Source organism: Scardinius erythrophthalmus, assembly GCF_964197995.2.
Source record: "Scardinius erythrophthalmus genome assembly, chromosome: 22".
Taxonomy (NCBI): Eukaryota; Metazoa; Chordata; class Actinopteri; order Cypriniformes; family Leuciscidae; genus Scardinius; species Scardinius erythrophthalmus.
This window is the reverse complement of record NC_138242.1, coordinates 8022469-8042127: the sequence shown is the minus strand read 5'-3', so window position 1 is coordinate 8042127 and position 19659 is coordinate 8022469. Positions and strand designations below refer to the sequence as shown.

Here is a 19659-nt window from a genome sequence, read left to right as displayed (position 1 = left end):
TCTTGGTTTTGTTTTGGGGGTTTACTATTATTGGTTTTATGCTTGAATGTTAAAAAAATACATCATTTATCATATAGTTTACATTGTTGCAGCACCTCTTTTCCCAGTCTGTAGTGCGTTTCCCAAAGCCAACTATGGTTGCAAGTTTCGTTGTTATAGAGTTCAATGGAACTTGTGACCATAGTTGGCTAACAATGCTTTTGGAAACACACCCATTTTTAGTTCCTGTCTCAGTGAAGCCCCTACTTTTGAAAAGCACAGTCTGCTCTGATTGGTTGGTTGGATCAGTGTGTTGTTAATGGCCAACTGCTTTGAAAGTGTTTCAGAAATGTCACACCCCTTACCATAGCCACAAGTTTCAACACACTTCTAACGCTAACTCAACCAGGCCTCGCCCCTTATTTTGCGTATGCCTTGGGAGGGAATTATTTAAATGAGGAAAATTGTGACATATTCATTCCCAGAAGAACTCAAGACTTCAATCAAGGCGTTTGAGGGAGTTCAGAAACAGTGAGTCCTGATATTGAGAATAACTCCCTTTGGAGTGAGTTTGTAACTGTTGCTCCTCCCACTGTCCACTTGACAGGATCGTGAGTTCCACCGGATTCCTGTCCCAGCTCGTTAGGTGGAGTACAAAGAAACCCAGGCTGAATCCTCAATCACTGTTCCCTAGAGAACTCTAGGCAGAGGAGAAAGACTTAGGTTTGCCATGTTGAGCATCTTCTGGTCCTAGTTCTTGTTGTTTCTCTTGTTGTGTATATTGCTTTGCCTGTAGTGTCAGATAAAAACTGAAAAGCTGTAGTGTGCTTCGGCTAACTCTTGTGTATGTGAGACATTAAGTGGCCCTGTTCATTATCCCCTTTTTACTTGTTCTGGACCATTTATTTGTGGAATCATTTGTAGGGAGGTGAATGCCTTTTTGTTTTTGAACCCCAGTTTTCTCCAGTGTTTTGATTAGAGTGGGAGTCGGGTAATGGAGGATGTCTTTTATTTTCTTGTTAGGTAAGGTTTTTCTAAAAACCCTCTTGTAAGATTGCTCTTTTGTTTATTCGTTTGGCCTTTTTCCCTTGGGAGAAGCCTCTGTGTATTTATATCCCACAATTTGTTCAAATAAACTTTCTTCTGTTTTTTTTTTTTTTAATATACCTGGTGTCATTGAGCGTTTGTGTCTACCCTGGGACCTGGAGAGGCAGTTCTCTCAGCCTCTCCCTGTTGTTTTTTCACCCTCCTTTCCTACCCATTGAAAGAGGGCACGCAACAATGTCTTCATGCAATATTGTCACATTTAGCAGAGCTGGTTGATAATAAAGTTTACATTTTGCAATAATGTAAGCAATCAAGCAGTAGAGATTTGCTGTATAGATATTGTTTATGGTTTAACTGTTGAACTGCTTCTATTGTTCTCATTTGTAAGTCGCTTTGGATAAATGAAAAATGAATACATGTAAATGTAAATGTAGTTTATAGTGATAATTAATTGTGATTTATGTTATAATCTTGTTGCATTAACCACATTACGTTCTGTTTTATGGCATGAAATCAAAACTATGTGAATAAGTTGTTTCAGTTTGAGTGGATCATAGTGGAATATATGTATACAGTGTGTGTCCATATACCTCATGTGAAGACTCTTTACTCTGTTAATGATAATACTGTGATATCAAGTATAACATGAACAAGTTAACTTTCTGTTTAAGTATTGAAGGGGTACTTGATCCTTACTGATGGGGCTGTGAGGGTACGTAAATGGGATATTTTGTTCAAAAACGTAAACTGTTTCTGATTAAAAATTGTGAGGAGCAGCAGATGTTACACCAGGGATGGGCAAACTTTTTGGCTCAAGGGCCACACTGGGTTTTAAAAATTTGACAGAGGGCCGGCCCAGTAGCAGATTATGAAGCACGATCTCATGGCGGGCCGGATTAAACAGCCTAACGGGACGCATGTGGCCCGCGGGCCGTAGTTTGCCCACCCCTGTGTTACACAAATGGACATATTCTACCACCATGGCTGCCAAATGTATGTGATCAGGTTCTGGGTCTGACACAACCCTCCTGTGGCCACACTCTTCAGTCACCCCTGGCCTTACCTGTCATCTCCCTGCCTCCTGCCTCCTGCCTGCATTTGATATGAATGACACTCCATAAACTCCAAAGAAACCGAGGGAAAGGGAGACTCAGACACTCAGAAGAGTTTTGAACAACAGAACCATTAAGCAGGTCACACAACAGTCCCTGAACATCAGTTGTTATAAATGTAGCCTACATCTGTAACAATACAAGAAAAGGGATATTGACACAATGCATTTGCAAATAAACTGCAAAGATTAGAAGCCAATCAAACAAAAAAGTCCTTTTGCAGTGGACTTTTTGGATGTTGTCTCCAGCTGAAGTACTGCAAAAGTGTGATTTAAATAGGGGTTACAAGGCTAACAAACACACTTTTTACACTATTTCATAGTGTATTTAAAGTTTGTTTACTTAGGTTTTAGCTATATAGAAAAACCACACAGAGGCATGCTTCCACACATGGAGTAAGTTGTCATATGAAATATTATCTAAAAAGTACTCTCTGCATTTTAAATATGTGTTATGGGTTATTATGGGATGTTTGGCTTTTAGTCTGAATTTAAAATTATGAAATACAAAACATTTGATTACCAAAGAGCTAATACAAAAATACAGACACAAAACAAAGAGTTCAATAAATGAAATTCAAATAAGGAGAACCTTTCCACACAGTTAATTTACTGTATGTGCAAACAACAAGTGCACAGAATGTTTATTTAACCAGCAGCTTAAAAGTTTAACAGTTTCTTTTAGTGTAAGATGATATTGAACATTTTGTTTCGAATGATAATAATGTCTTTAGGTGTTCAAAACCAAAATACAATGACACTGCCAAAGAAATAAAGCATGTTGTCAGACTTTTGACCTAAAAACGTAATTACTTACTATATCCCTTGTGACAAGTTCCCCATATGACCACAAGCCCTTGTCTCCCTTATAAATAATTCATAACATAAGTGATCAGTATGCTATAACATCACCAAATTATCTTGTCATCTTGTCTTATGTGCAAATATGTCCATTTATGCTCATATGATTAAGAGTAATGAATGTCTGTTAGGAGCTTTGGTAAGCTCGACCCATGTACCTCTGCAGACAGTGATGGCATCACCGATTGTTTTTTTTAAATGTGTCATTTCAGTTCCTTTAGACGCTTGAGTCATTTGCGCCCCTGACGCACGCGTTTAGATTCCGCTCTGAACATCTCATTGTTTACAGATCTGGATTAAGCGCTCGTGCGGCGATGATGACTCATATTGCACCATGATTCACATCCTCACGCAGTCGCATGCATTCATCCTGTGCTGTTCGCTTCACTGCAGTATTTCCCCCAGTGAGCGACAAGCAGTGCTGCACACTGGATGTCTCTTAGAAGCAAACAGTTTTGTTCAGCTTGTATGTTTAATTCAAGAATAAATGCTTGAGGGCTATTACAGCATTGGCTTGAATTTTAAACAACACAGGACGCATTCTTGCGTTTAAACAGCGTAGCGGAGACGCGTTCTGAATCTGTTTAAAACTTGATACGGCGTCTTAAACAGCAGCGCTGTAAGTAAGAGCGAGACGCGACGCAAAGGTCCAACGTCCATCTGACGCATGTCTACAAAGACCAAATAATATAGCGCTGACAAAATGCGTTTTGTTAGAAGGAAAGCAACGGGATGTGAAATCACGCAAGTATCACGAGACCAGGGTTTAAAGCTATTTAACTAGACCCGACGTCTGAGGGAAAAAAGTGACTCTCTAAGCGTGAGACGCTATAACAACGAGACACGACGCAACGCTACCAAATACGTTAGTAACGCAACGGAATGAAACCGAACGCAGGGGGGTTTAAAGCACGTTTTGAACAGCTGAGGGCGTCTTAACGAGACAAGCATAGAAATAACAGACAACGGCGAAAGACGTCAGACGCATGTCATAGACAAACAATTAAAAAACAGCGCAGACGGAAAACAAGAACGCGTTCTGTTTATTGTGATGAACGATCGGCATTCCGTTTTTATTGTTTCCTCTCTATACGAGCTCATAATTAAATAACCTATACAGCAACGCTTGTCTCAGTGCAATGTGTCTTTTAAACCGCTTTGACCATTTGACATTTATTGCAGAGTCTTTATAAATGTGATCCTGCCCATCGAGCGTCTATTTCTGCCGAAACCCGAAACCTTAATATGATTTATCGTCGTTTTAGGATGTATGTTTTTTCCTTTCAGCACTGGATAGCTCCTTCGGTTTTACAAACACGCCCTCCGTCAAATGACTGACAGCAGAAATGACCATACACCAATCAAGGGCACTTTCCCAAACCCTATAAGGTGATGAAGAAGACGGGACGTTAGTAGTGTTGGGAAGTCCGACTCATTTCCCCGAATCGGTTCTTTAGAACCGTTTAATTCAATGCAGCCGCTCGCAACCCGAGAACTGGATAAGTGCTCTGAGCGAACGATTCTGACTTCCGAATCGGTTCAATAAACGATCCCTTCGCGAATCGGACATCATAGATGTTGTAGCAAATGGTTTCTGCCGTTCTCATGCTTTAAGACTGGAGTGGACGAAAGAGGGCGGAGTGTGTTTGTCATCCAAGTGTGAAGTACTGACTCCCTGCCTCCGAAAAATAGGATTTTTTTCTCTCATTCGATCACGTCTGTTGTGGTCCAGCATCATATTGGGAGGAGAGCATCGGGGATCCTACACATCTGCTGCGCTCTTTCAAGAAGATACAAGACCAAACCAGCATCACTAACACAAACAACACCAATGCACCTGAGGGGAAAGGGATTACCGTTACAATAAATGTCTTCAGGCCAGCAATCAAGTGGTAGAAATGCGTGGAAATCCACAGGTGAAAATGCTGTGCTGATTTGATTCATTCCAGCTGTGATTTCTCGCATCAGATTTGATGAACTGAAGCTGGTGAGGTAAAAGAGCAGCGGGATTGAAGGATATGGCCATAATCTGGATATCGTTACTCTTGCAAGTCGGATTTGTTATAGGAACAAATTATAGATATGCGGAACAGGATTGGGACCTAAAAGGAAAGCTGCCCATTTATAATACGCACAGCAACCAGCAAGCGCACCTCCGGAAGCCCCATTCGGGTTTAACGCAGAAGATTGAGGAGCAGGTACCCAGAGTGGTGACTGCGTTTCTGCACACGGGGGATTCCTCCACCTTAAAACACGCCAACTGCTCCAGGAGATATGAACTGGGGGTGTTGCGGGGAAGGACGCGCGGAGACGCGCATCATTCCATGCGCAGCGTCCTGGACACGGTCCTTCACGCCACAAACTTCCTCAACATGATCCTACAAACGAACAGGTCCAGAGATCAGAGCCCCAGACGCGATATGGAGTGGTACCACGCTCTGGTCAGGAGTATCCTGGAGGGAGACCTCAAGATCCATCGAGCAGTGGTCACCTTGAGCACCGAGTTCCCTCCAGACGGGCCACCTGTTTACCTTCAGGCCACACGGGCAGCTGGAGAGATCATTCTCCAGGATTTATCCAGCACTGCCCACCATATGTTGAAAAACAGAACGGCAGATACAGAGTGGTACCATGAGCATAAAAATAAAAAGAAGACCCATCTCCAAAAACGTGTTCTGAGTCAAGATTTCGCCTCTTTTGACGCGTCTGTGCGCAGTGGAGAAAGTTATATTACCGACAAAACTCAGATTCACTGGTCAGCTCCGTATTTGGAGTGTGAGAATGGGAATTTCATTCCCAGATGGCTCTTGACACTGTCTGCTGGCTTCTATGGCCTCAAACCCAACCGGAATCCAGACTTCAGGTAACTTTGGTAACATTTCACAATGGATGTACTTGTGCTTATTAGTATTACACGATGCAATGCAGATTATCCACACATAATCTGTTATTATGAGGATTAATATGGCATTAGTCTTTTTTTTTCTTCTTTTTTTTTTTTTTTTTTTTTTTTGGAAAGTTAAAAGAATAGTTCACCCAAAAATGAAAATTCTGTCATTAATTACTCACCCTCATGTCGGTCCAAACCCGTAAGACTTTCGTTCATCTTTGGATCACAAATGAAAATCTTTTTAATGAAATCTGAGAGCTTTCTGTCCCTTCATCTACGCAACTGACACTTTGATGCTTCAAAAAGGTCATAAAGAGATCATAAAACTAATGAATTGAGCAGTTTAGTCCAAATTTTCTGAAGAGACTCGATCAAGTGATGAACAGATTTAATTTAGGTTTTTATTCACATATAAACATTGATCAATTCACACATCAGTTGAGGTAAACGGAAGCTCAAGCATGTTCGCTTGACGCACGACATGATGGTGAGGTTTATTCTGGTGTTATGCAGCATATTTGAGCTTCTGCAAGATTTTTTATGTTTATATGTGAATAAAAGTCTAAATTCAATCTGTTCATCATATAAAGCGATAGAGATTCTTAAGAAAATTTGGACTAAACCGCTCAATTAATATGGATTAATTTTACAAACTTTATGAAGCTCAAAGTGGTAGTTGCGTAGAATGTCAAAGGAGGCACAGAAAGCTCTCATATTTTAACAAAAAGATCTTCGAACGAACGTCTTGCGGGTTTGGAGCGACATGAGGGTGAGTAATTAATAACAGAATTTTTGGGTGAACTATCCATTTAAAGCATTATCAGAATTATTTCAAAGTTTATTTGTAGCTATAGCATGGTTCACAATACATATTGTTTAAAAACAGGTTCACAGTGTGATTTAGTGTGCATTTCAGTCAGGAAGTATTCTGATATCTGTCAGAGATGAGTGTGTCAAAGTATGCCTGTTATTACAGAATTACAACATACCTATTGCTGTAACAATAATTCTTTTTATTGTTCACATTTTAGTATTTCATGTCAAAGATGCAGTTGGTTAGAATGGTAAGCCATCACTGAAGGTGTAGAGAGTGCTTCTAAAAATAACCCTGGTTGCATAGCAAGAAACCCCTTGGCCCCCGAACAATCAGCTCGCTTCTCGATATACAACCACGGTCATTGGAGATGTTTGGATTGATCAGGCTAACTTGGTGGAGATGTTGTGTACAAGGATCCTCGACTCTGTTCAAAGATGTGTTAAGGGGCACCGGTAACACCGGAGCTCGGAGCACAGGAATAGGGCTGTTTTCCTGTTTACTAATTAATCCCACATGGACTCAGGTTTTACTGCCGGAATTGTTCTTTACAAGCTGCAACTGGTCCTTTAATATTAATGCTAGCTTTTTTTCAGGCGAATCATTTAAGATTTCAATGCATTTTACTGCGTAGTTGGACTGTGGTATATGTATCAGTTCAGGAACCAAGCTCAATTTGTAGCAAAATGGTGTTAGCAGTTACATCTGCCATCTTCAAATTCTCCAGTCTATCGTCTAAATGAGGTAAGCCAGCGGAAGCCAGTGTCTCTCTGGGTTTGTTCAGTAGTTATGCTGTAATTTGTAACCTCTCTGCGCAGGTCGATATTTGGCCAGGGCTTCGTCTTATGATGACTAGTATCCCCAGGGTAATGAATTCCGAAACACTTGCTGGCCATGACATTAAGGTAGATCCATCCTGTTGTCTTTAGGCCCACTTTTTGCCACCTAAACACATTAATAAAGGGACAGTGGAGAGGCGAAGGGGTGTTCTCAAGCCTTCACTCTCAGGATGCCTTTCAGTCAATACGATAATGAATAAATAATGAAAGATGTACTACAGCAACTAGAGGCACCTCTCATACATTTGAGACATTTTTAGATTAATGTCGTGTGTCGGAATTTTAGACTTAGTCTTTTTGTCATGGCAGACTTCTTGATATTTATGAAGTGAGACTTGCAGGCCATCAGGTGAAAAGTTAATTACATCTAGTTGAGTCTTTCTTCACTTTGACAAGTTCCATTATCTGGTGTAGCTTGAGGTAATGGACATGTAGATCACACATGTGATGAATGGTAAATCTGTGTGTTTTTAAAAACATTTGTTATAAAATATGAAAGCTGTGTTCACCGCCACAATGCCAAGTTGTTGTGGCTGGTTGCCAGGGTGTTGCTATGTTGTTGCTAAAGAGGTCTGAATGTTTTTAGCATGTTGCTACTGTTGGGGTTCTGGGTGGTTGCTTATCACAAGAATCAATAACGTGATAATCACCCCCCCCACACACACACTTTGACAATGTATTAAAAAAATGCATTAGAAAAATTCTTACACGAAGTGACTTGAATACACATCTTTTACCATGAGGATGTTTTAAAAGTCCTGAAATATTTTTTATTTCAATATATTTGGGTGACCCAATGAAAAGCATCTAGAAGATGAAAATGTATTTTTCTCTTAGCTCATAATGAGCAACAATGATTGTCAGTATATTGAAGGCTATGCTATTCTCTCACAGATGCTGCTGTTTTATGTAGCTGGGCATTTATTTAATGATTTTACCCTAAAGTGTCCCATTGGATTTTGATTTGAGTTCTGTCCCCAAACTGTTACATCAAAGTCAGAACCTCACAATTCTCCAGAATCTCAGTGTATGGCGTAACATAAAGATTTGTCTCCACAGAATTTTTGGAAAAGCCAAACATGTTCATTAAAATAGAGCGTTCACATACATTTGGCTATTTAGTGTGCTTTCATTGTGTTTTAGTATTTAAGTAACTCTTCTTCTAGGTCATTTCTCCTTTGTCAAGTGTGAGTAAGGGTTGGCTGGAGAGAAAAGTGAACTCTATTAAGGCTGTCCGGTCTGCCAGGGGTCTCTGGGGATACACAGATCCACAATGTCCTATTATAACCCACATGGGCTTGTAGGTCCTCTGCCCTACAAGCCCCTGCTGAGAGCCCAAGGGAGGCTGACGTTGGAATAGGCCAATTACTACTGACATGGTAGTCTTAAAGAGCCAATGCCTATTCTGTAACATCATGTTCATACTTGTCATAACAGAGGACTCAAAAACACTCAGGCATTTGAATTGGCATTAGAATGACATTTTGCAGTTGTTGTGTATACATATATATATATATATATGTGTGTGTGTGTGTGTGTGTGTGTGTGTGTGTGTGTGTGTGTGTGTGCGTCAGTGTGTGGTTCAGGCATTCCCTATGTTCTCTACGTTACCCACAAAGATGGCAATATCCAATATCCCTGTCCTTGTGGGGACATTTTTTGGTCCCCATGAGGAAAACAGCTTATAATCATACGGAATAATGTTTTTTGAAAATATGAAAATGCTGAAAGTTTTCTCTAATGGTTAGGTTTAGGGTTAGGGGATAGAATAAAGTTTGTACAGTATACAAATTATTATTTTTATTCCAAGAGGTAACATCTATTTTTTTACTCATTATTTGATCAAAATGTTATTAACATTTTAATTTTATAATATTAAAAATGTAATATTATCATATTAAATATAATATATACACCAGAGGTCAAAAGAAAGGAAAGAAGTCTCTTATGCTTACCCAGGCTTTATTTATTTAATTGAAAATACAGTAAAAACAGTAATTGTCAAATTTTATTACATTTTAAAATAACTGTTTTCTAGTTAAGTTTATTTTAAACTTAACTTAAACTTTAAACTTAAGTTGTTTTAAATTGTAATAGTATTTCGCAGTATTTCACAGTATTACTGTAATTTCCATCTAATAAATGCAAGTTTGGTGAGCATAAGATACTTCTTTCAAAAACATTAAAGTCCCCCAGTCAATCATTTTATCCCTTAAAACTCATCTTTGATCACCAAAAGGACATAAGGTTTTTCCTTGAAAAAAGTGTCTTCATGCCTTAAAATAGCTTGAATGTAACTCTACACCCTTGCCTCATTTAGTAAACGCGTTCTATGAATATGCAAATGAGCCCCGCCTCCACTCACTCACACCAGCTCAGAGATCCACTCGTTGACGATCACACGTTGACCTGATTGGTTACAAGGTAGTTTGTGAGGTCAGAAACACCAGTGATTTCAAACCGTGTTTCTAAAACCTTCTTTGGTTCACTGCAGTTTAAAGGAGAAAACACTCAGCAATGGTGTTAACTTATGAATTTGCACATGGTTTGTCTTAAAGCATATTAAAAACACCACAGACATATAAACAACATTAAAAGCTTGATTTTCACCACAGGGGGACTTTAAAAATCTTAGTCACTTAAGTCACATTCTGAGATATGCAGTATGAATACAACTGCAACAGCTGTATTCAAGTATTCCATTCAGAACATAGCGAACATGAATGCATTGGAAATGGCTACTATCAATAGTGATGTCCTTTCTGACCTCTTGTCTGAACAAATTCAGTCCTTTGGGAGAAATCCATCCATTTCCTTTGTTAGCTGAAATTAGAGTGAACATGGTTTCTTGCTGTTCTGCTCTATTTGAATTGAATTTCAGTTTGGTATAAAAAAAGGGGGGAGCTCATTAAAAAGAATACGCATGGAGACGGATGTCACCTCTTTTCATCCAGTGCGAAGCTAAATCTCGCCACGAGCGCTGTTATGCTAATGCTGCCCAAAAAGAAAGGAAGACCGTTAGATAAAATTCAATTAGCCAACAAAACCTGCACAACGAAACAGGAGACTGCTATACATCCTCTCTAAAGAGCAAACTGTCATACTGCCTTGGACTTCATGAAATATGGATGGATGAAGCGTAGAGTAATTTTTAGTATTTGTTCAGGCGGCGACAGAACCTCAGCTAGCTTCAAGGCACATGTCTATTGAATGGCAGACGGCCTTAAAAGCATCCTCTTAATAAATCAAGTGCACTGAAGCATTATGTTTTAGTATGATCTCAATGTCATGTTGTGCTTCTATTTTAAGGAAACAAAATGAGGGAAATGTATTAGGTTGACAGGACGAGTTTTTGCTAATGTGACTCAAGGCCTCGGTTGGATGATGTGGTCTCCTCTGTGACACCGGGGTCATTCCATCGAGTACTGTCGGCAGTTATCAAAGCAGACAGCCCAGCGATCTTTAATGTCAGCGAGCGCAGTGACGGCATCTCTTTGTGCCCTCACATTTCGGTCTGCGCCACCCCTTACCCCATCGCCATTACCCATCCCCATCAACAAACACTGTCTCTTCTGCCTTTGTTCCGTTACAAGCTAATTTATGTGATTTGCTTCAGTTTTTCATCTGCGGTATTGCATGATATATAATGCTGACAACTTCCTTAAAGATAAAATAACACTCAGTTTCTTATTTGGAAAATTTGGGAAATTTGTTATATCACATCAGACAGCAACTTAGTGTCGGCCCTGATCCGGCCCACATCTGGTACACATGGATTCCACATGGGGGCCGACTCTATGTTGCTGTCTGGGATGTGATATAACAAATTTCCTAAATTTTAATTCCTAAATTAAATTACCATTGTGAAAAATAAGTCACCTTTATTTATATAGTGTTTTATACAATATACAGATTGTTTCAAAGCAGCTTGATATTGATAAACATGAAAATGGTGCATTTCGGCTGTTGTTCAGCTGAGGTCAGTTCAGTGTTGATTCAGTTCCAGTGTGAAGATCATCAATTATTAACTTAGTAATGTATCTATAAAGCAGTTCTGCAAAAAAAGATGTCATCATTCATCTCAGCTCAATTCTCATACAACAGCTTTAGTACAGTCAGATCAATAATATTGTTGAATATTAAGTGTCCCCAACTAAGCAAGCCAGAGGCGATTAAGTGTGCACTTACTGTACTTTTACTTTGCACTTTTAGTGTAGGCTACTTCAAACTTTTTAGCCCTTCTCAAACAAATATCAATGATAATATTGTGGTCAATAAAACAAAATGCATTTGATTATAATAAACATGACAATGTGTACAAAACTAAAGTAGCCTAAATTCACGTTTATTTTTTACGTTTCTGTCAGTCTGAGGTGTCGTTGCTATAACCATAGACTGTAAAAGAAATGGACACAGCGACCCCATAGACTTCAACGGAGAAAAGTGAAGTCAATTAGAAGCACTCACTTCCTGATGGCCGAGCGTACTGCGCAGACTCAAACTGAGCTTGACGACGTAGATGTGACGTGAGCAACCCGTCTGTCTTCTAGTAGCTGTGCCAAGAGAAATCGGAATCATTCCCTTCCGAAACTTGCAGAGACGGAGAGCGTGAGTAGGAGGTGTCCGTGAGCTAGGAGCAAAATATTCTGATTAATTATTTTGTCATTTTGCCTCCATGTCCCCCCGATTGCGCGCGAGCTTCTCCTCCCGTCCATACGGTAATCTCTCTACTGTGCGACAGAGAGTCGTGTGGTTATGATGCAATCGTTAGCCTATTTTTACAAAAACTGCTTCTACGGGGCCATAACGTAAGATACAAGGTAATGGAGCCTTTTGTACATTTCCGTGTTTCTTTAGAAATAAATAATGGACAAATGGAGTCTTTAAACGCCTCGGATATGAAGTTATTTGCTGTCAAAGTGACACCAAAATGAATGGGAGTCAATGGAATGCTAACAGCAGGTGATGGTCTGCTAATCAATGGCGGCCCCCGGGGAAGCTTCAGTTTATGGCTGATAAATTACCCCCATGGCCATAACGCGTTGCTATGGGGTTGCGTCACTTGTGTCAAGTTGCGTGTGTCTTGCTTCGGTCTTGACTGAAGGGGTCAGTCTCCGTTTCCTCTCTGGAGTAGTGTGTGGATAACTGTGGCAAAAGTTATGCGTTTTAAAATTAAAATGCACTAGTGTAAACGTAGGTATCCCACAGTCTGCTCGGGAACCGATGCTCTATGAATTATGGTTCTTTCAGTGTGTATATGGCTCGATGTCAGAAAAAAAAATTTTATTTAATTTTTTTCCCAATAATAAAAGGTAGTGTGTCGATTCATTTCAAATCCACATATCACATATTTTAAAATATTACATAATTCATTGAAGCCTGTTTGTCATGTATAATACACCGACCAATTGTCATCTGGCACAACAAGTTCAAATTTCATTGAACAATGTGAAGTGGAGAGGTAATTTTCCAGTCATTTATAAATAAATCGTTTGAAAATTACATGGACAGACGAATTTGCGTTTATGAAGCGATCTGAATCTGCGTCTTTGAACTAATGGATGTTAACTGACTACAAAGCACTGCACAAAAGCAGCACCAAAAGCATTAATGGTAAGTATAGTATTCAAGTCACTTGTCTATTGATACACTGTTTACCATTTGATGAAACTATCATAGTTTGATAAATGAAGCCCTGGCCTACAAGCTTGTTATGTGATGTGTAGGCTGACAAAAACATGCGAAATGGTGACTTTATTATTTGAACATTTATGTTAATTTTGCAGCAATGGTATAATAGTACAGAAGCCTACTACTTGTCAAAAATTTGCACACACATTACTATTTTTGTTTTTTTAGAAACAATTTTCACTCAGTAAATTTTACGAACAATTAGAAAGACCTGGCAAGTAATTTTGAAGTAGTAAACTAAAAAACAAAAGGAAATCCTGCACACTATCAATACTTGCAAAAAGTATCACAAAATATTTATTAGTAACGTTTCGGTCAGGGCATATGCCTGATGAAGGTCATGAGACCGAAACTTTACTAATGAAAAGGCACTTTCCACAAATATAGGTTAAATTTGGTGTCCCATTATGTGAATAAAGGCACAAAACACATATTTTTCAAATCAAAGATAAAAACCTTTTTTTGTTTATTTTATGGCAAGTATAAATGTATCAATGCCTATTAATCAAATTATGGTCCCAAACTCGCCAATCTCTACTGAGAAAAAGTTTAATTTTGGTTACATTTGCAAACTTGTTAATTGCAATCAACCAATTCACGAATACCTGATGTTAATGTGATGCTTATTGCTAGAAAATAATCACAAATCATGGTTTCAACCTATTTAGTCATGTCTACAATTGCAGGGTTGCCATAAAAGCAAATATATCAAATATAATTAACATAATAAATCATAATAAATATATTATATTAAATAATTTATAATCATATAAAAATGTGTTTAAAAAGATAAAAATGTATTTGTTTCTTAAAGTCCTATTTTTTTTTATTTCACAGAAAGTAAGAAAAATACTCCTAACATACTCCTATATATTACTTCTTACTCTATAATGTATTAGTCCAGCAAGCTAATGTACTCTGAGAAGTTAGAGAAGATTTTTACAATCATGTATATACAGTATAATACATATAGTAGGCTACAATAATACAACAGACAAAGATGCCTTGGTTAAACATCATCGATTAAAATGCAAGACATTTTCAACAGCTCTTGTCAGCTTCTCCATATCTCATTTCAATCTCAGGGAAGACTAAAATACAAGCTAATCTCACAAAGTCTGCCACAGTAATTACAGTCAATTTATACTAATCACAATTATCATCAGGCTTTTCATCATCAAGACAAAATGATGGCACTGTTACCAATCCACTTTCTGTCTTATGAGTTAATAATGGCAATACACAGCCCATAGGTTCTATTTGACCTTGGATGAAGGATGTGGTGTTTGAACACAGCCGCTAAAATTAGCACACTTGCTTGGCCAAGGCTTCAATTAAGATGAGCAGAGGCTATTCCATGACTGCAAGTTCTGTGTCTGTCTGAGAGGAAGAAAGAGAAAAATACAGGCAGGCAGTCCATCTCTCGTTACCTCAGGCAGTCTATCTCTTCAGTGTTTTCTGATAAATATTTGCATGTCTCCAGGACCAGCGTTTACAACAGTATATCTTATAATGATTTTTTACCTGCAGTAGATAAGAAAAATGAAGTCTAAAGGTTTATTAACATCATTCTCATATGAATCGGATACTATATATCGACTTTGGCCTACTTCCTTAAGCCTCACAGACCCAAACATTGATTATATTAATGATACATTTTCATAAATATCTAGTTCTGTCATGAAACTCTAGAGCAGGGGTCCCCAACCCCCGGGCCACGGACCGGTACCGGTACATTTGGTACCGGGCCGCACAGAAAGAATAAATAACTTACCGTATTTTCCAGACTATAAGTCGCTCGAGTATAAGTCGTATCAGTCAAAAAATGCGCCATGAAGAAGAAAAACATATATAGCCTAAGTCGCACTGGACTATAAGTCGCATTTATTTAGAAATTTATTTCATACACACACACACACACAAAAAAACAATGTTACAGACGGTACAGTTCTCCGTTACGGCTGTGAGCTCCCTGAAAGCGGCACTAAAAGACTGCTTTAAAACTTTCACAGAGACCTCAAACAGAAAGCACAAAGCCTGTCTTTAAATTTTATTTCGTTTTGTATTAATTGTATCTTAATTTTAATAAATGTTTCATCAACTAATTGCCTGGATTTAATAAATAAGAAGTAAATATATTAGAAAATAGATAATCACGACACGGAGGCGCCGGCGCATGAACTGGAGCTCGTCTCATAAATTAACCGAAACTCAGTGATAAGGTAGCCTACTTGCCTCACAGACCTGAGACATATATAGAAAGCTTGAAATGTCTACTTTTAAACAGAACAACACATTCGAGCCTACACATTGGATTCACGTTTATTATTATATTTAAAAAATACCCCAGTTTTTATGCCGGTCGTATCTTTTATTTTGTTGTATTTATCCGCCACACCTTAAAGGCCAGTCCGTGAAAATATTGTCTCATATTAAACTGGTCTGTGGCGCAAAAAAGTTTGGGGACCGCTGCTCTAGACCAAAACTGTTGCTATGATACATTTACTGTACGTCAAGTATTTCTGAGTGCTTTAAGTAGATTTAACCCACAACAATTGACAAATAGCTATTATTTAATGGCTTTAAATGCGGCTCAGGCATACGATTAGGCAGAAGCTGGTGTCCAGCGGATGCAAGGAATGCTGAGCTTCACTCTCCTTTGGCTTTTTGTGTTATGAAGCTCCACAGTCACTTCAGCCATCAGAACCAAAGCACAAGCATGTGTGATGATGGGCTTTACTGTAGCATCAGGACTGATGTCACTCTCTTCCTCCTGAAAGACACTGTTTGTTAAACTAAAAGTAACGTAGGCTAAGTATAATATTGACCCATGACACGTCTTCTTTTCCTGATTAACAAATGTGTTACCTCCTCCTTGGCCCAGTTCCAAATACTGATAACCTTGTCTAGAGATCATCAATTAGCAGAGAGCTGTCCAGATCCAGATGCAAGATTTGTTATATACATACTGCAATTTGTTTGTCTTAAATTAATATAATTTAAAGCAGCATTTTTTTTTCAATAATGTGAAGCTTCCTTTTCAGGGTATAATGATCTAACAGAATCCAAATTTGTAACTATTTTAATTGTATCAAACTTAGTAAACTTTCTACTTCCCACCTCTGAAGTCGTGATTATGAGATCACTGCATTCAAGTGCTTTGTTGTCGGAAATAACAGGAATCATGGTGGACACCCGTCACAAGATGAGGATGAAGACGAAGGTACAAAAGATTATTGGATTGATGAAGTGATTTTAATAATACAATAAAATCAGGAACTGACAGAAAGTGTAACAGAGCGTGCATGAAACAAAGGTTAACACACACAACACACAAAAATCGACTGAAATCTGAGGGTGCACAGGGCAGAAATTAAATACATGATGGTTTTGAACTGAATGATGATTTATCAAAGATGTGATGATGATTAGGGTCCATGGTTTCTGATGAGGGGTGGGAAAATTACACAAAGGAACGCATGTGATGAATGAAAACTAACTGAAAGTACATTAAAGTGAAACTAAAGATGAATAAGTCCAGATAACCGTGACAGAATGCCCTCTCCCAGTAGTAGCGTCGTAGTAGCAGAGGTGAGGGAGGGATGGAGGTGGCTGAGGCGATTACACAGGGAGGACAAGAGATGAGGGCATGGTGCAATACGGACGACGAGACCCCGGCGGCGATGGTGAAGGGCGTCCAATGGCACGGACCCAGAGCCCAGAGACAACAGCCCTCGGTGGAGTTGAGGGAGGGAGGAACCAAGCTGATATGGAGGCTGACGTCAACTGGGGGATGAACGCGGAGCCGATGGATCCCAGGGTGCAGACGGAGAGCCGATGGAGGAGAGCGACATCGCTGGCACAGGAGGCTGGAGCGATGCCGCGGTGACAATCGTCTGAGGAAGAACCAGACTGCCTGAGGACTGAGGTGATGCCGGTGTGATGGAGGACTGAGGTGTACCCGAAGGGAATGAGGAACTCGCTGCAGCCGTAGGGGTGGAGGAACGGAGCGTAGCAGAAGGTCCACAAGCTCATGGCGAAGGTGGAGTGACGACTGACCAAGGGGAAGCCGGTGGGGCAAGGGAATTCGGTGTAGCGTAAGGCCGAGGGTGTCTGGTGAAGCCGAAGGTGGGAGGAGCCAATGTGGAGCCGGCAGGATGACGGGCCAAGACGGAGCGAGACGAGAAGCTAGAGGCGAAGCCGCTGGATGCATCCTCTCAGGCGCTGATGGTGGTTGTAGGACCTGAGGCTCGACGTGAGTGCTTGGCATTGCAGGAGATGGTGAAGGGCTGACAACAGGGCTGGAGGACTGGCTGAGCAGAGCTGTGACGGAGGCAGATGAAGGCTAGACAGGGTCGAAGGTAACACAACATTGTCCATGCAGATGTTTGTGCTGTCTAAAAACAGTGATGAAGGTTCAGAAGCAACAGATAAAAGTTCAAACAGTCCATGGTGCTGTCTAGGAACAGCGATGAAGAATTCTGAATGGGGTGAGATAGGGTGGGAGACGATACCTCTGTGCTGAAGTCAATCAGCCAATCCTTAGTCATGGCGGGTGGTAGCTCTCAGTGTGCGGGGGGCTTACATGTTTCCTCCGTGGTCGATGGTGGTGAAACGGGGTCTGGATCTGGTAGCAACCTGGACCGTGGGTAGACACTCTCCAGACACCGGAGATTTTTTTACTGTTAAACTCATATTTAGGATAATTCTGATTGCACGTGAAGGCAGCATTACACCACGTGCAAATAGCCTGCCTTGTTGGCAGAGGCTATTTACACTAACTCGTCCTATCATTGTCTAATTGAGCCAGACAACGTTATAAAAGAAATCTCACTGCTGCCCTTGTATACCCCAGTATTTTGGTGGCACCTACTGTTGCGGAGTGAGCTGAATTTTTATTCAGCGCATCTGAACAGACAAATCGGATGCGAAAATCGAACCGAATTTGTATTGGTGTGAGGAGGCCTTTAGATTGCATGGGCATCTGTGCTTTGTAATGAGGTTTCTCTCAATCGTGTTCTAAATGTTCCAGCACGTTGACAGCAGATGTGAGAAAGCTGGTGCAGACAGCTGTGAAGAGAAATAAAAATAAACATGCTGAACAGAGATGCCATCAAAGATTATTCAACGTCAGTCAACTTCATTCTTTGAGTTCTCAACTCAAAGTTCCATTCAGCCAAACGTTGAAGCCATAAACATTAAAGCCTCTTTTATCAGGCTGTACTGAATAAGTCCATTGCTAGGGATAGATATGCCAACGGGCCTTAAAAAGCCTTCTACATTAGCCCAAAGGAATATTAACTCTTTTAATTTCATTGTACTTTAGTGGTTGTTTGTTCAGGATTAGAATACCAAGTTCATTCTCCTCTAATGGTTCTCTATGGAGAGAGCCTGTTATTCATTGTACTGTATGTGGCTGGAGATTTTGAAGTCCTTTTCTTTATGAGTGCTGATGAGAGTACAAAAGCTTACTTTTCTCAGTAGACTGAAGAGGAAGACTACAGTGATAAATAGTGTATTGATGAGCTTATTGATGATTTGTTGTTTACTAGGTAAAAAAGTCAACACAGAAATAGCAGTCTTAATTGGCCCATGTAGACACAAATCTGCATTGGCCGTTAAGCCTTTTAGAACAAAGACATAAAGTCACAGTTCATGATTTGAATATAGTAGTCAATTAATGACTTTTCAGATTAGTAGTCTATGCTCAAAACTGAAGAATTATTGTAGCATTAATTCTACATGTGTGCATGAAGTCTATAATTAAAGCGCTAATATTTTACTTAAATGTTGAAAGAAAATCTCAGCTTCTTTATGGCTAACAATAGACTAATTTGTCTTTCTCTCTTGTGCTCTGTAATATCATATAGGGGTGTTGTGCGTGTGGACATCAGCCTGCAGGATGTGGATATTGATCAGTGCTCTGCAGATGGATGGTTTGCAGGAACACACAGGTGCAACCTCACCACAATGGAGGTGAGTACATCTTAACACCAGACCCTTCTCAGTGAGTGTAGGGTCTGGAGAAGCTATGTAGACAAATCATTTCAAAAGGGGCGTCACCAACCGACGTAGCTCAAATTCCTCTGGGCGCAATTGGATAGTCTTAAAACCAATCAGAACGATGAAGCACTGTAAACCCAGATTTTGTTTCTAATTAAACTTACGAGTAATCATTACTTATTCTTTTATGTTTAGTAAAAACCTGCTATCATTACTAAACAACATTAGTTGCTTGTACTATTTAGCTGAAAGATTCATTGCACTAATCATGTTAAGCTGAGATAATGTTAAGCTTCTGTAAGGGAGGGGCGTGGCCTATTTAAACAGGTGACAGTGCGCAGGGTGTGCCATTGTAAGATTGAACCGAAGTTGAACATTACCAGCTTAACTTATTACTAAACAGACTGACTTTATTTCTATCAGA

General features: G+C 39.7%; 1 protein-coding gene across 1 annotated transcript in view; it reads left to right on the top strand.

Annotated features, from left to right (window-relative positions):
• Positions 1 to 5016: 5016 nt before the first annotated feature.
• gpr158a (G protein-coupled receptor 158a) overlaps positions 5017 to 19659 on the top strand; it is a gene marked incomplete at both ends in the record, with an annotated part of 101496 nt that continues 86853 nt past the window's right edge. Inside the window, 2 exons of the mRNA XM_081352089.1 lie at positions 5017 to 5861; positions 19103 to 19208. Coding sequence (XP_081208215.1) covers positions 5017 to 5861; positions 19103 to 19208 — 951 coding nt within the window. The remainder of the gene's footprint in view (positions 5862 to 19102; positions 19209 to 19659) is intronic.